At 39.7% G+C, this 18,393-nt stretch overlaps 1 protein-coding gene across 8 annotated transcripts in view; it reads left to right on the top strand.

Moving 5' to 3' along the window:
- The first annotated feature begins 742 nt into the window (after positions 1-742).
- ablim3 (actin binding LIM protein family, member 3) overlaps positions 743-18,393 on the top strand; it is a 53,624-nt gene continuing 35,973 nt past the window's right edge. For 6 of the 8 annotated variants that reach the window (XM_061685586.1, XM_061685587.1, XM_061685588.1 and 3 more), the window contains exons 1-2: positions 743-1,127; positions 11,478-11,612. In XM_061685586.1, coding sequence (XP_061541570.1) covers positions 1,115-1,127; positions 11,478-11,612 — 148 coding nt within the window. In that variant the 5' untranslated portion in view covers positions 743-1,114. The remainder of the gene's footprint in view (positions 1,128-11,477; positions 11,613-18,393) is intronic. The other 2 variants (XM_061685592.1, XM_061685593.1) reach the window with 1 other exon arrangement.

Consider the following 18,393-nt stretch of genomic DNA (forward strand, 5'->3'; position numbering starts at 1 on the left):
GGGAGTTAAGGCTCTTAGGCGCTTATTGTTTCCTGTCGCACAATTTGCATTACTGTGTAAAGTTTGCGTGGTAAATTGTAATGTTATGGGCAGTTAGTTGTTGAGCTAAATAAAAATTATACCTGAATAAATGTTAAAGTCTAAAAGATTAAATACAAATGTAACGTGCTTAAAAGTTAAATGGGCTACAACTGAATTGTATTTAATGTACTGCACTGGATTAAAAAAAAAAAAAAGTTGAAGCCACTGTAATAATGAACAGTTTGAACATTTAATTTACCATTGTGTACCACTAGAGGGAGCTTGCGTAACACTAGTGGTACACGTACCACACTTTGAGAACCACTGCTATAGAACATGGATAGATGGCCAGGTTATTTAAATAATTTTTTAAAGGATAGGTCGCTAATTATTTGATGTAGACAATTTTTTTCTAATGATATTCTTTGCTCTTGTCAAAATTAACCCTCGTGCAAAAAAACATAAATGCAATGACTGCAATGTATTCCGTGGTTTGTCCAATGTTTTTGTGACGGCCACATCAAATACACGAAAAATAGAAAACCAACAACAATTAAGGGATTTTGATTATTATTAAACAAAGAAGTAACCAACAGTATGTTATGCATATTTTGGTGATACTTGCAAATTCCTCATTATTTTGAAGGCAAACTAAAAAGGTGCATATTGTATTTTGAAACGACATACCGGAAATGGGTAGCCGTGACTGTGACGGGCTTGTGAGAGGCGCGCGCGCTCTCAGCAGCACGGTGAGCACACCGCAAAAAGAGAGAACCGGCAGAGAGAAAGAATGTGAACAAGGTGGATTGGGCTGAGCTGCTTTGTGTCCTTACTATTGGAGGTTTCTACGCCTAAAAAAAGAACAATAGGAGTATGAGCTCGTTTTTTACTCTTTTCTTCTATTTGTGTTAGCCTTCTTTTTTCCCGTTTTCTCAGAGATGGACTGGAAGCGGCGTTGCGAGTGAGTGAGGAGCATCATTTACCTTCACCGGAAATTCATTCTTAATGACTCAATTGGGATACACGACTCAGAGTGTATGGGAGTATTTTTCGACAAAACTACCTTGTTTTGGTTCAGAACACCTTGGACATCATGAGCTCTAATGGTAAGTCCATTCTTATAGCTGAGAGCAGGAGGACTAACTAGTTTATCCATAGTAACCCATGGGATCTGACATTCGTGTGTGATCAAATACAATAACCATGTATTAAATTAGTTAAAATTCACAATTGATTTAATTGATTTTAATAAGTTGTATTGTGCTGCCAGCCTGTCTAATTGAACTGCATTTCATTGAAATGTGTTCCTAATATTTTGCCCAGTATAGCCATGATAAAACTAGAGCAAACATGACAAGGTCAGTCACAGTTCAGAGTTCATCCACAGTCAAGCTTTTGTTTTGGATTCTTCTCCCAGTTGCCTCATTTTTCTTCCTCATGCTAGTCACCATTCACACCCATGTCATTTGGCTCATCACCACTATGTCTAACTCATTAATTCCGCTCATATTCTCGTGTAGTGAAAATGGATACTTATTGAGTTGCGTATTTTTAAAGGAACACTTTCACATAATTCTAACCTCCCCACAGAGTTTCAGCTGTTTCCTCTACTCAAACATCCACCTGTCACTTCTCCAACATGGTCATTGGAGGAGGAGGAAGCACCGCATGTTTTCCAGCCTTCTGCTCATCTCTTGGACTTTATGTGATTGTGATGCGGCGCATGACGAAGATTCCCGAAGCCCCCTGTCGTACTTATCTTAGACTAACCCGAGGCTGCCGTGATGCTAAGCTGACCTTGTATCAGCTGACTCTGACCCTGATCCGCTCTCAGCTGAATCAGGGTTTCCCCCCCCGCAGGGCTGGCGGCTCAGTGGATGTTGTTGTGCATTTGTACAAGTTATCCCTTGTTATTTCAAGAGGAACATTGCTTAGATGTGTCAGGTAAAACTTAAAAATATCTCCTCTGTCGCACAAGTTTAAGTCCGCCAAGTGTTAGTCACTTTCAGTCCTGCCTCCCCGGTCCTTTATGATATATCAGAGAAAGCTAGTATTACTGCATCAGCAGTGGTGGGGAGTAACTAATTACATGTAACTAGATTATACAATTTTATTTCAAAATTTCTGTAATTGTAATTAAGCTACTGGGAGAAAATGTGTAATTAGATTACGGTTGCTTTCTTAAATTTTGCTAATTACAATTTTAATTGAAAAATATCTGCAAAAGCTCAGATTGTTTTTTTTATCCAAATCATTTCCTCCTTCTTAAAGCCGACACTTGTGATTGGCTCTCTCTGGTCATGTGCCATTTTGCTGTAGTCTCAAACATGACATTTTTTCCTAATATGAGCTCAAAGTTCGACATTGTGGTAGCGCTAGGCAATATGGCCTAAATTTGATATCACAATATTTATTTTCCTAATGTTGATATTTGATATGACCTGACCTGATTCTCCTCATCCAGCTACTGTAAAGTTAAGGCATCTTTTTGCAAATGTCATGGAGATGATGATTTTGTAAATCAGCCTTTACAGACAGATTTTCAAAACTCGGTAGATAACAAAAGATTCACCTGGTTGTTTAATTTTCACACTGGGCGGTCAGGCACTCCAGAGACCCAAATATTTGTATACAAATAATTAAAAAGTACATTTTCCTTAATATGTCGCCTTAAAGAATCAACAAAAACTCTGCGGGTCCAATCAAATAGTACACTTACACGCAATCAACACAATAATAACACAATTAAATAGTCATGATGCTATTTTGATCCTGCTTGCAATATTTGAACGTAGCCTCATTTCAGTCCCTGCCCCAGGCCCTAACCCTGTCCTCTTGTTTTTCTGCCCAAAGAAACAAACTTGGGCAACAAAAAAGATCCAGGAAAAGACCGGTCCGTTGCGCTCTCCTGGCCACCTCAGAACACACCTCGGCGTGCGTTGCCTGGCCGCCTCAGAGTGTACCTTGGTGTCGGCCCCATGCGTGAAACGTTACACGAAATGTTACCAGATTGATGTATTTTTTGGAGCGTACAATTACAACCCAATTCCAATGAAGTTGGGACGTTGTGCTAAACATAAATAAAAACAGAATACAAAGATTTGCGAATCATGTTCAACTGAATACAATATGTTTAATTGAATACACTACAAAGCCAAGATATTTAATGTTCAAACTGATAAACGTGTTGCAGCCATAAAATTCTCAGTAAATTATTATTTGCTAAAAACAATCAAGTTTATAAGTTTGAACATTAAATATCTTGTCTTTGTAGTGTATTCAATTAAATATAGGTTGAACAATATTTGCAAATCATTGTATTCTGTTTTTATTTATGTTTAACACAACGTCCCAACTTCATTGGAATTGGGGTTGTAATTAAAAATATAAGAGGTGATCAACGACGACTCGGTCAGAACGGTGACGTATGCTGTAGAACACACACCACTGTTATATGTTTTTACCCTTGCTTTGCAGTAGAAAGCTGTCCAATTCCTTCTTTTTAACTTTTGTTGCTAACCTGTGTTCAATAATCCGGCCAAGAAACTACAAAAGTGTACGTCCCCTTGAACCTCCATGTGGGCGGTGGTCGTGTGCAAATAATCGACACGCTATTCGTTCACGCCTCATGTCACTACACACTCAGATTGACTATTCATGTTCCGTTGTGCCCATTTGTAAAATAATAATTAAAAAAAATAAATAACATTATAGGCATTGGATGGTGTCAGAGATCATCTTAATAATATTCTACTGTCAGGTCATAAATATATATTTAACATATATCACAAAAAGTTTTTTTTTTTTTTTTTTAAACCGCAACCGCTATCTCTAATCAATTATTTGCATCCCTCTTCCTGCTAGCAGCTGTGGTTTAAAGATGATTGTGAAATAAAAATGTTTGCATTATCATCAGATATTGTATGTTCAGCACCGCTGTCGTCTTCCCAAATACCGTGTTTTCCACAATCTAAACACCATGGACGTCTCAGAGTATAGGGGGCTCGTCACATGGGAAGAAGTGCTTGTCGTCAGGATGTAGAAGGCTGAGGAATGAGCACACGTAAACAGACGTCAATAACATGTCAACCCGGGGTTTACTGCTGGCTGAAGGCTCGAGGTGTGTGTCAGTGCTGTCACAGCAGGCAGATGGTGGTGGAACGTGCTTACTGAACATGAATCCGTTGGCATGAACACATCTGAGCTCGGCGAAGGATAGATCCTCATCTCCAGTCAGTTAACATGTGTCCTGCTGTTCCCTCCGGCACTCTTCTGGCTTGTACATGAATCGGCCTGTTCAGCCAAAGCGTGTGCATTTTCCACTGCGTTGGATGTGATAGTCCAGAGGCCATCCTCGCTCACTGAATTATTACATACAGCACTGTCTGTCTTCATATACTGAGCACTCTCATGAGCACTAGATTTATTTTGTGTACGGTCTAATATAGTCTACCTGCATGGCAGACCAGGCTGGGATGTAGATGTCACATATTTGGACTTTCATTTCGCGCACACACACAAGCAAGCAAAAACAAATGTTTTAAAGGTTACAATTACATCAGGTGGGATAAAACACATGTTGATCAATATGCTGATCATTGGATTCAGAGACCTGGGGGAATCTGCAGAGACTAACAATCAGAGGTGGGTAGAGTAGCCAAATATTGTACTCAAGTAAGAGTACTGTTTCTTTAGAATAATATGACTCAAGCAAAAAGTAGTCCTCCATATATTACTTGAGCAAGAGTAAGAAAGTACCCAGTGAAAAAAACTACTCAAGTACTGAGTAACTGGTGAGTAGCTTCTGATTTATTTTTAAAATCAGAGCATGAATGTAAAATAAAATATGAAAGTGCAAATTCAGATATTGCTGAACAATGTCACTTAATCTAAAACAATAAATAAAGTCTTTATAAAATAAAATATTTGTAAAAAAACAAATTAAGGCAAATTCAGCTCCAAGAAATGGTCTTATACTATATTGTTTCTACGTGTTAAACAGCACAATACTGTACGACACTCACTAGGCAGATTACAAAAACAGGAACAAGACTGCAGTGGATGTAAAAAGTAAACACACCCCTGTTCAAATGCTAGTTTTCTGTGTTTTAAAATAATTTTGACAAAGATAAATCATTTAAAACGCTTTTTCACCATTATTCTGACCTAGAATTTGTACAACTCTACTGATTTATTTTTGTGTCTTTTTGAGAGGGGAGGCGAAAATAAACAACTCAAATAAACTTGAATATGATTGACTTGGACATGACGTTTAACTTGCTGCCTTCTTGGCCAGGTCAACATTACAAAAGAGATGTTCTTTTTTTCCTACTCTTTTACCTGGTTAAATATGGATGGATGGATGGAATTTACTAAATATGTTATCAACAGAATAGCTATAGCTTTGTTAATTGTAAAGCATAGTTATTGTTTAACATGGTTATTTACTGATTTAATTTAGCTATAATAACACTGTCTTTGATAAATGACCACAATTCCAATGTTGTAGTATCATTTCAATCGTAAATGCAGTCATTACGCAGTAGAATTATTTCTCTTAAAAAGTGTTTTATTAGTGCAGGCAGTTTAGTTCATGTATTTTTCTGCATGGTTCTCAGAAATACCCATTGTTTGTTGTAGCCAGTGTTTGACTTTTAATATGTTGTGGAAATGTAAACATTGCTCGGTCCCTCTTAAATAGAATACGATTCTATAGGTAGATACTATAACACTATTCTATAGGTAAGACAAACAATTGTATGATGTGTCCCCTTTTCTCCATGACCTTGGCCTGTGGTAAGATTGAGTGATCATTCACACTGTCAGTGGTGGTGTAACCTTTTGCTCTCCTGTCGCACTGTAGCAGAATGTACTGTACGTGGTGCCACTGTATGGACATTCGTCACTTGGATAAATGCTCCTCTCCAAGGTTGAGTTCAAGGATGATAATTGAAGGGTGGGGTGAGGCTGGAGGGCAGAGAGCAGAGGGGGGTGGGGGGGACAAGCACCTGTAAAGATGCTTAAACCATTAAACAGATTAAAGGAACAACAAGAGGTGTGGTTGTGTATCCAAAATCCCAAACTGGTTTTGTGACATTTTACAAAGTTTTAACTACACAACAACAGCCTCCTACCTTTTCTATTCACCTGTAATCAAGCCATACCATTTAATATGTACACCACAATGATCACCTTCTGTTTATTGCACATGTAGTAAAATTTCAGATTCTCAGAATACAATACTGTCCAGTGTTTTAGACTTTTGCAGTGGGAGAAAGTGTGAGCGTAAACCCCTGACCTCACGTATACAGTTGCAAGAAAGAGTATTTGATTGTGAACCCTATGGAATAACTGGATTTTTGCATAAACTGGTCATAAAATGTAATCTGAGTTTTATCAAAGTCAAATCAATTAACAAATGCAGTCTGCATTAAGTAATACTGTACAAACAAACATATGTGTTCATTGCTTTTACCGAACACGATATATAAATGCCGCAGTGCAGGGTGGAAAAAGTATGTAAACCTTGACTAGTTGAAGTAGCTGACTCTTCTTTGGCAGCATTAACCTCAAGCAAACATTTCCTTTAGTTGAAAATCAGACCTGCACAATGCTCAGGAGGGATTTGGGACCATTCGTCTTTACAAAACTTTTTAAGTTCAGCAATTTTCTTGTTTCATTACTTTACTTTTCATAGATTTGTTCACAGAGGTGTTAGCAGCTTCGTACAAGTTAACAATTATTAATTGTACATGTGAGAAATAAAATGGTCTGTGATCTTTAGGGCAGGGCATCAAAACCAACCATCACCTCCAATCTCGTCACATTGAACGGCCTTTGGATTTCCTGACCCTCAACTTTAATTAGCTCTTGAGAAGTCATTTGCCCAAGGGTACACTTCACTCTGCACTGTGATCCAAGAAAACCTTATTAGTATTGGTTAAAACGGACTGTTTGTCTCTTTATTGTTGTGCCTTAGATGAAGATCAGATCACATTTTATGATCAATTTATTCAGAAATCCATGGAATTCGAAAGAATTCACATACTTTTTCATGCAACTGTAATACTACTGGCACATGAATATGTATAGAGCCAAGTATTTCAACCTATAAAACTGCTCTAAACACAATCATGATTTCTCACTCACTCGAGAGTGACATCATGTTGGTGAGATTGAATCAGAATCAGAATCAGAATCATCTTTATTTGCCAAGTAGGTCCAAAACACACAAGGAATTTGTCTCCGGTAGTTGGAGCCGCTCTAGTACAACAGACAGTCAATTTACAGAACACTTTGGAGACATAAAGACATTGACAAAAAACAATTGTGCAAAAAGATGCAGAGTCCTCTAGCACTTAGAGCAGTTCGAATGACTAATATTGCAATAGTCCGGTGCAATGACCATTGTGCAAAGGGCGCTGAGACTTCAAGGAGTGTATGCGGTTTAAAGGGACAAGTAGTGCGATCATCTGGGACAATGTTGGTTGTGCAAATGTTACAGATACTCCTCAATCAGTGTGCAAATGGAGCAGATGCTACTCTGGCATGAGTGGCCAGTATATGCAAATAGTACAGCATGGCGAGACAACTACAGTGAGTGCACGAGTAATACATAATTGGCCCCACAGAAATGTGACAACGAACTCAAGTCAAAAAATTGCCAGCTTGTTGTAATGGAATTATAGGTTAGGTGTTTAAGAAGTTGATCGCAAGAGGGAAGAAGCTGTTGGAATGTCTACTAGTTCTAGTTTGCATTGATCGGTAGCGCCTACCTGAGGGAAGGAGCTGGAAGAGCTGGTGACCGATGTGCGGAGGGTCCGAGAGGATTTTGCACGCCCTTGTCTTAGTTCTGGCAGCGTGCAAGTCCTCAATGGTCGGTAGGGGGGTACCGACAATCCTTTCAGCAGTTTTGATTGTCCGTTGCAGTCGGAGTTTGTCCTTTTTTGTAGCAGCACCAAACCAGACTGTGATGGAAGAACACAGGACTGATTCGATGACCGCTGTGTAGAACTGTCTCAGCAGCTCCGGTGGCAGGCCGTGCTTTCTCAGAAGCCAGAGGAAGTACATCCTCTGCTGGGCCTTTTTGAGGACGGAGTTGATGTTGGTCGCCCACTTCAGGTCGTGAGAGATTGTAATTCCCAGGAACTTGAAGGTCTCGACGGTTGACACAAGGCAGCTGGACAACGTGAGGGGCAGCTGTGGCGAAGGATGAAATAAAGTTACTGGTCTTCTTGTCCAATATCAGTGTATGACTGCTGAAATTATATTTTCTATGATGACTAAAAATATATTTTAGAAAAATATCCCAGAAGAGTTTAAGCTGTTTTAGCTGGAAAGGAACACCGCATCTATATTTAATATTTTTTTTTTTTCAAGGGTTTAGTAGAATCTTCAAGGCAGTTCTTCTCTGGCCTCATGTTTTAATTGCACACTTGGAAGTATGGCAGCAAAATGTCTTGATTGAACCAGCACATTCTATGATAATAAAATATCTCTATAAACAAGGTTATACCTGGGTTTTAAAGAATAAGATATAAGCAGTTTATATGCAAGTATTAATTGTATTTGCACTTCCACTACACAATTGCACAAAGTCGTCGCATTGCTTTCCTTTAGTGATTGTTATCTCTTCATTCCTCATCACGACCAATATCCCAGCATCCCTTGCGGCTGTGCTCCAAGCCTGCTCTTCGCCGTGGCTGTCGGGTCAGAGGCAGAAGTAGTAGCAGCCTCTTGGTCTCTGGGGATGCTGTCTGCCTCACTGACCCTGGCCCTGTTCTTATCACCTGTCAGTTTGAGGCGGGATTCTCCTCAGGCACTTGCCAATGATTTAGTCTGGGATTACACCTGTTGTTTGGCGGCTATCGTTAGAAGTATGACTCACCACCTTTGCTTGGGAAACGATGGAAGGCGTGAATGGGTTGAATGGGAATTAATCTACTTACATAATTGGATAGAATGTGGAAATTCTTAAATTACTGACCTGATTGTGTATGTGGATACTCTGTTTAGGTACAGCACTTCGTCATTCACTCTATACAGGACCAACAAGCATTTATTTTATTTAGTTAACTCAGAGTCACTGATGGTACACTCGCCTGACTTTGGTGCAGGCAGCGTGGGTTCAGTTCCCACTCAGTGACGGTGTGAATGTGAGTGTGAATGGTTGTCCGTGTCTATATGTGCCCTGCGACTGACTGGCGACCAGTTCAGGGTGTAGTCCGCCTTTCGCCCGAAGTCAGCTGGGATAGGCTCCAGCGTCCCGCGACCCTAACCAGGATAAGCGGTGTTGAAAATGGATGGATGGATGGATGGATAGTTAACTCAGTTAAATCAGGAACATTAGGATAAATAATTCCAACTGGGCCAACCGCGCAATGAACACATTATGTTTTCGGTTGATAACGGTACTTTTTCTTGATGTTGAGCGCAGAGGATATTAGAGACTTGCCAGTTTGTTTTGGCACCATTTCAAGAAGGTCACTAGTGTCAATAAATATTTGTGTATCCAGAAGGATTTGGCACAAGCTTTGTTCCCATTATCACTCTTTCACACCTGATGGATCACTGTTGTTCCTTCTGGATTATGATGAAAAAGTACCACAGTCTCTCACTCTCTTCCTCTCTGTCTCTTTCACTGTCTCTCTGTCTCTCTCTTTCTTAAACATGCATCTTTACAAGAAAGTATCATTATTTAGCCCAGTGGCTAAATACGTCTCAGATGGAGTAGTGGGTTCCATTGGTGACACCAGCATTGTTAACAATGAATTAGCAGCGACCGGAGTGTGGGAGACATAGAGTGGGAAGCTTGCATATTTCCAATGCCTACTCTTTGGGTTTGAACAGGAAGGGGAATATCTACAGTCATGCACACATCCTGTCTCCAGTCCATTAGAGTGTACCGAGACAAGTCACATACAGTACATGCACATAGCATCACCCAGCTCGGGATATGAGGCGTGCAAAGCTCTTAGACATTTTAAGTACTGTGAGTCCTTAGAGAATCCTCTAGTGAAATGGAATCGGTAGCTGGAGCACGTTAGCCCATGTGATGCCACCACTGAAGTAGCGAAGTCCTTCAGTCAGCTAGGTAGCGAGCAAGGCCAGCTGGTTATCCTGCCATTATACCTCTTCACCACTTTAGGACCACTCGGATGCGCCTTGAGGAAGATGAAGAGCTAAATGAGCAAGCATGACTGCAGCTGTTGGTTCACATGCTTGCTTTGACTGTCTGTGTGTCTTGTGAATACAATGGGAGCCTTTTAAAAGGCATTATTAGCTTAAGACCCTTGGGATTGTGTGTGGTTTTGTTAGCAAGCTTTCAGTCAGGTTTTAGCTACCAAAGTAGTGTTCTCAGTGTTTACAGCCACGTGTTGATTTGTAATAACATCGAGCAAATCGAAAGACTGTACAATGTTATCACCTACAAGCTAGTACACATGGGCACACTTGTTTTTCAGGAACAAATCCCTGGGGAGTATCACAAAACAAATGAGCAAAAGATTATTCTGAGCATTGCTAAACCATTCCACAGTCAGGACATATCCACCCTTAGCATGATGCAGCAATTTTTGTTATGAAAAATTTAGGAGGGCGGCACGGTGAGGATAAGCGGTGTAGAAAATTGATGGATGGATGTAAAATTTAGGAGAGTGCTACATCCAGTAGGTGTCAGGACCCATTACTCAGAGCATTGTGGTGTTTGTGAATTGATAGTCATATGAGAGTGTGTGTGTGTGGGGGGGGGAGTATTTGACATTTGCACAAAAGCCTTTTTGTTTGTGGCTTTGACAAAGAAACTATTTTCCTTATAACAAGTCATTGTACCATCAAAATCATTTTGAAGAAATGCCGCTTACAGGATAAATTTGTGTTTGATCAGATTTTGAGTCAAAATTGTCCACATAGGAAATTATCAAAATAGGTATAATTCTGTTATTAATTCTACAGAGACAAGCTGTTGCGATCATAAAACTATAAATAACTTCAGAAATAACAGTTTTAAAACTTCAGCAATGGGTACTGGTTTGAATATGTCTGTTTATTTCACTTAACTGCCAATATTAATTTTTCTTTCCTGTGAATATTCCCAGAGCATTGAATCGATCACAGCTGTTTCATTTTTCTTCTTCTCTTAACACCGCTTGTAGAGGCAGTTCCTTATTTTGGAAACATTTCTGGCAAAAGAGCCACAATTAAAAACAGCAGATATTCATAATGTCATGCAAAGTTGAGAGACATTAGCGGCATAATTTTTTTTAAAATTGCAGTTGAATTCAAACTTGTATCAAGAGGTTTCACGATATCTTAATATCTATTTATTTGAAGAAGATCATTACTTTCAAAAATATATCTTTGGTCTGGTAAAAAAACAACAACAACAAAAAACAATAATAGAAATTTCACTTCAGCTGTAATGTTTAGACATTGTGCCCTCTTTCTGTCCACCACAGCATATCACCAAGGCTCAATGGGAGATGAGCCAAATGGTGGGACAATTCGGTGTCAACGGTGTCGGGAAGTGTGCAAAGGAGAAGTGGTTCGAGTTCAAGAGACCCACTTTCATGTCGAGTGTTTCACCTGCACCGGTAAGACTTTATCCATAATGACTGGGAGCTATGAATTTTGTAGCAATTGTCGGAGTGACGAATTCAAGGCAGAGACCAGAAACAAGACTGAGTCACAACCTTGCTATTTCTGCAAACAACCTGCATTGACTGCTGAGAATAGTGGATCCTCTTGCTAATCCGTTTTAGTCCTCATGCTGAGTGCTACTATTAGCTCACAGTGAGGATTGGAGTGGATCAGAGTTGCCTTGCGGGGGACTTGGACTCCTGCTAAGGTAGCTTGTAATTGTACCGCCAACTCAGAAGGGATTTCCTCTGTTGCACACTGCTTTCTAATGACATTGTTTCCCAACCTTTTCTGTGCTACAAGTGAGTAAAAGGCCTACGATAGAGCTGCTGGGGTGCCATGAACGTAGGAATAGTGTTGAACATTGTCTCGTATCAGTTGCGTTAGAGAATATATTTAATATCGCTGTTGTAGGTTCACATTATGGTCCTAATGATTGGAATAACATGACACTGTTGCAGTAATGGGCATTATGTGTCCTATACACTTCACAAAACAAACAGGTTGCATAAAACAATGACCAGTTTATTTTTATATTATACCGACGCCTGCTTGAATTTGACTTTACTATGGATGTGTTTTTTAACATAACTTGGTCTGGTGTCTTCTCTATAAGAACACTCATGTAAAATAACCATATTCAGTTATGCTCTAGTTATTTATACTGTGGATATAAAAAGTATACACAACCCTGTTCAAATTCCAAGGTTTGGTGATATAAAAAAAAAAATCCTTTCAAAACTTTTTTCCACCATTAATGTGATCGCTAACCTGTACAACTCAATTGAGTTTAAGAAAAAAGAAACACTTTTTCGAGACGGGAAGCCAAAAATAACCAACTGAGATCATGTGGTTGCATAAGTGTGGACACCCTCTTCACTGTAGGGAGTATTCTTTTGGTGATGAGCAGTGTTGTGTTTGTACCAAAAATACCTTTTGATTTTTTTATACCACAAAAACTTGGCATTTGAACAGGGGTGTGGCAACTTTTATGTTCACTGTATATATTTATCATCACAGTCTGTTTTTGTCAGCAGCGTCAAATTTATAAAGAAATGATGTTTTATACAGTATCTTATAAAATGCAAATTTTTACGACAGAGATTAAATTTAATTAAGAACTTCAACATTTTACTCTGTAAATTATATATTTGGATGAGATTTACATCTACGAAAACACTAGTGGGTGTTCTGAAATTAAATATTTGTGGTGCCAGCTTGAGGCAGACAAACCTTGATTGCACTACAATTATTTTCACATCAAATTTTAGAACATTAATTCTTTCTGTGTATAATGCAATTGATTTTTTCTTGTATTTTACACTGTACACTGTTGATGGATGATAGAAAGTAGAAAATGCAGGATGCACATTGCCTGTTGGATGATAAGGTAACAGAGTAGCTTATCTGCAGAAGAGGCTCAGGGTACCTTTCAAACATGACATTGATTTATGGCACACTTACAAAAATAGGTACACCTCTGGAAAAGGCCTGATGACAGTCAAGTATGTGTGCAGGAGCAAATTAGAAATCAAAGACTAAGAACCATTATTTGTCATGGTGCTGGGCAGCCTGAAGCTAGTACACTTAGAAATAGTGCTACCTCTAAACCAAAGTCAGTATTAGTCATGTGCAAATGATTTTGGCAAGAGACTAGGGATTGGAATTGCAGATCAACAATACCAACGATACCTGTGCTATCATCAGAATCAGAATCAGAATCAGAATCATCTTTATTTGCCAAGTATGTCCAAAACACACAAGGAATTTGTCTCCGGTAGTTGGAGCCGCTCTAGTACAACAAACAGTCAATTTACAGAACACTTTCATGATACAGTTAGTATCCGATAAGCAATATGTTGGAAAGAAAACCATCTATAATATATCATGTAACACAAGAAAACTTGCAGAAACAGTCCTCAAAGCATAGGTGTATGCATACTGTACATAAAAATTAAATTATTGAAATTAGTGAATACAAAAATACACTTTTCTATTCCCCGAAAAAGCCGATTTGTTGTATTAACATTATAATAAGGAGCGAGTTAAAACGACTCAACTCGAGGTATTTTAAATGATCAACATTGTACAGTATGTTGTTGGTGGACGTTTAATGTTTCAAAAGTGGAAATGTCGAACTAGACTTCAGAACGAAGAACGGGTAAGAGGTCAGATTGTAAAGCAACATGTTATCAATGCATTGACATAGACATTACATGATTTCGACCTCTGTGCATCAATTGGAATGAATTATTCATCAGCTGCTAAGAAAATATATTCTCATCTAAGAGTGATGGCATTAGGTTTATTAAGATAAAGTATTGACAATCAGTCCCACCCATTATGGTGTCTGTTGAGTAGCCGATTAGCCAAATGTTAAAGATACGACATACAGTAATAAAACAGGTTTCCTTTGGTTGTTCATGTGTCGTGTCGAGAGATTGTACAATACCAAGATTCACACATGCCTCACGATAAAAAGTAAATATTTGCCACAAGGGCACATACTGTACTTTGGAACATCAGACAGTATCTGTATTACTTTCAGATGTTGTTGTATTGGAGAGATAATTCACAGGCAAACTTCTGAACGCTTTAAATCCCCACTAACCTTACATTTTTCAAACCTGTTCTGTTTGTTTCTGTCTGTGTTCAGGTTTTTGCTAATGAATTGGTTCAAGGTGTAACAAAAATAGAGATGTGCACTACAAAGAGCATATTATGCAAATCATCTTACAGTTTGTGTAGTTTGTGTATGACAACAGCATTATGTCATTCCATACTAGATGAATACACTGGGGCTACTCATAGGAGACTTGCAACGCATTTCTGCATGTAGCTGTCTCACACACACACACATGCACACACACACACATACACGCACACCCCCACACCCCCACATATCGCTTGTTGTGCATGAATCCCCACCTGCATTTGTGCATACATTTGAGCGCACATATGCACTATCACTGTGGTTGTTAAGGGTTGCTATAGTAACGGTCTGACGGGGCACCCGTGCCCCGGTTGGTGGATATTCTCAGCATCTCTAAGGTCCTATTAACCAATCACAGGGTGCTATTCCATGCCCCAGAGAAAAAAAGGCGGGGTGAAAACAGGAAGACAGTAGAAAAAAGAAGGGTATGGGGGAGGGGTTGTTTGTGTCGCCGAAACATTACATCATAACTTTAGTCAAATTTCAAGTAGGTTTATATTTCTACCACTCCTTCTGCCATTCCCAACTTCTAGTCGCTTCACTACAGTAAGAGCAAACCTTCATGGATAAACATCAAACGGCCTTCTCATGTTTCAGAGAGCTCTCCCCATCCTAGTGAGGTAATGGGGCATTATTGTGCAGCCAGACAATTCCACATCCCTGGCTATAATGTGTTCTCCTATGCAGGCCTCTGCACAGACAGCAGTTTTCCACAGCTTTTATTGTTCAGTGTCAGACTCCCCCTCACATACAAATGTGCTGTGTGTTCTTTTGAACTTTCTATACTCCATCTACGCTATGTTGCCAGTATTCTCTGCGTTGTTTACTCATCTATGTATTTCTAAAGCTGACTGGCTGCAGATAAAGATGCCTCATTTTAAGGTTTAGCCTCCATAGCTCACTTGCTTAGCTGCCACTCCATCTCTTATATCATCTCCCTTTGTTTTTTGCATGTCTTCGCTATTTCTTTCCTGCTGACTGCCACTCAACCATGAAATCGATTTCTCATCATAAGACAGGATGAGATTGGCATGCGGTATGTGTGGAGGCTAATGGCAAATGCCATTTCACAGGGTGACAATCCTCTGTCAACAGATAATTGCCTTCTCTCTCAGATGTGTTTATGGTCTTTGGAAATGGGCGTTAAAACATTTTATCTTGTTCTTTGGCTTTTTTGTACTCAGAGAATCATTGACCATTCCTGGATTATTGACCTTAACCAATAGTGTTGGCCTCTGTTACACTGTTGTCATTGTAAAACTATGACCGATATTTCCAGTTTTCCTAGTCCTTCCCTCCCCCATTCTCTATATTCCTTTCTCATATTTACTCAAAGGGGCTGACTGTGCCCTATTGAATGATTGGGTCCATAGAGTTACATCTAGACAGTACTTGGACAAATGCTTTTATTCAGTATTTTTGCCTTTATACAACACCACAATGGATTTGAAATGAATCAAGCGAGATGCGATTCACATTAAGACTTTCAGCTTTAACTGCAGAAGTTTAAAAAAATAAAATAATTTAGGAATTAAGAATTTGAGTCACTATATACATAGCACTTATAAATTACTCAAAAGTCTTTGGACAAACACATAATTGTAATTCAGCTCTTCATTACATTCATTCTGTTTGTCTTTATTAGCGACTTTGGACAAAAGGTGGGGTACAGCCTGGCGTGGTCGCCACCAAATGAAAATCATTTGTAATGTTTGACCAGAATTTGAATACTTGATGGCAATCCTTGGACTCTATGGACATTAACAAATTTCCTTTCTGACGATGCGTTGGCAGGCCTTCACTGCAGCCACTTTCACTTGCTACTTGTTTGTGGGTCTTGCTGCCTTCCCTTGTCTTCAGAATACTACAAAACAGTCATCTTGTCAGATGACTGTTTTGGCCATGTAAAAAAAGTAAATACATAAATAATACAGTCTCTTATCCTTTAAAATTCCCTTATCACTGTCCTGGAAGAAAAAGAAATACTTTGGTGAAGACAAATTCCATCAACACATCAATTCACAAGTCAAGAATGCGCCAAAGAAGGTTTGCATGTCATTGTCATTAATACAATAAAGAGTCTTTGGTCAGATAAAAGAAGATGCTTCAACATTACTGAAGCCAAAAGTGAAGGCAAACAAGATGCGAGCAAGTTAAGGTGCCTGGAGTGAAGGCCTGCCAACCCATCGTCAGAAAGGAAATTTGTTAATGTCCATAGAGTCCAAGGATTGCCATCAAGTATTCAAATTCTGGTCAAACATTACAAATGATTTTCATTTGGTGGCGACCACGCCAGGCTGTACCCCACCTTTTGCCCAAAGTCCCTAATAAAGACAAACAGAATGAATGTAATGAAGAGCTGAATTACAATTATGTGTTTGTCCAAAGACTTTTGAGTAATTTATAAGTGCTATGTATATAGTGACTCAAATTCTTAATTCCTAAATTATTTTATTTTTTTAAACTTCTGCAGTTAAAGCTGAAAGTCTTAATGTGAATCGCATCTCGCGTGATAATAATAATAATAATAATAATAATAATAATAATAATAATAATAATAATAATAATAATAGGGGCGGCACGGTGGGCGACTGGTTAGAGCATCAGCCTCACAGTTCTGAGGGCCCGGGTTCAATTCCCGGCCCCGTCTGTGTGGAGTTTGCATGTTCTCCCCGTGCCTGCGTGGGTTTTCTCCGGGCACTCCGGTTTCCTCCCACATCCCAAAAACATGCATGAATTGGAGACTCTAAATTGCCCGTAGGTGTGAATGTGAGTGCGAATGGTTGTTTGTTTGAATGTGTCCTGCGATTGACTGGCAACCAGTTCAGGGTGTACCCCGCCTCCTGTCCGATGATAGCTGGGATAGGCTCCAGCACACCCGCGACCCTAGTGAGGAGAAGCACCTCAGAAAATGGATGGATGGATGGATAATAATAATAGACTAAAGCACCTTTCAATGGTGAAATTTGGAATTTATGATGTCCAAGGGCTCCAGACTTTAGGCAGTCATTAGCCCAAGGTGTAATAGGAGAGGGAGTACCACACCCTCTGAGGAAGGAAAACACCAAGTTCCAAGGGACAGAACAGGGGTAGCGAGCCAGGAAGTGCTACCGATGTGTGGTGGCATTGGCTAGGCAGTGCTTAACTACCTGTAGGTACTTTAGTGTGCAAATGAGAGGACAGCCAGGGAGTCAACGTCATCAAAAGTCACGTCACTGTCATTGCCCCAACATCAAGCAGCTCGATCCCATAGGCTTGTCTATGGAGATACTGTATACTAGTAAATAAACACCGTTACACATGCATGTAAGTCATCTGGTGTCCGAAGTTGCTGTGCAGACACAATGAGGACAGGCGAACTCGGCCCCTCTCTTCCAAGACGGATGTGGGGGCCAGGGTGGGGGAACCAGGCATGAGGACACCACACATGCCCGGGGAGGTTCGCCAGTCCTACGGAGGCCCCCAGAACAGCCCCAAGATGAGGACATGGGGACCAACCATCTGCCCTCGCAGCCAACCTTCACCCCAACCTACCGCCCAGTGCAGTCCGCCACCATCACGCCCCCCACCGCACCCATTTCCCCCACCGCCAGTAACTTTTACTCGTAAATTGCAATGGAGTCTCGAGTGCCTTTATTTGACAAAAGTACCTACGTGTAAATAAACAACAAATGATAAAGTGCAAGGGTTATACAATACATTTACAGTGCAGCCAATGCACAATGTGAATGTAAATAAATGTTTACAAAATGTCAGGCTTCTTCCACGTCTATTGTTTTTTTAATTAAGGGAAAAGCAGCAAAACAGGTTTTATAAATACTAGGGCTCTGCTGCTGCTCTTAATTGCATCATTTTGCATGTTTCAGTCAGTAAAACCGTCCTTAAGACACCATTAATTCCATCACTCATGCTCTGCATTCATAACATCTTCTCTCTGTAACACTGCCTCAAGATGCATTATATACAAGACTTAGCTGACAAAAGGACAAAGAGACGTTATGAAGAAAAAAGAAACAGTTAAA

This window comes from Phycodurus eques, chromosome 9 (genome assembly GCF_024500275.1).
Source record: "Phycodurus eques isolate BA_2022a chromosome 9, UOR_Pequ_1.1, whole genome shotgun sequence".
Classification (NCBI taxonomy): domain Eukaryota; kingdom Metazoa; phylum Chordata; class Actinopteri; order Syngnathiformes; family Syngnathidae; genus Phycodurus; species Phycodurus eques.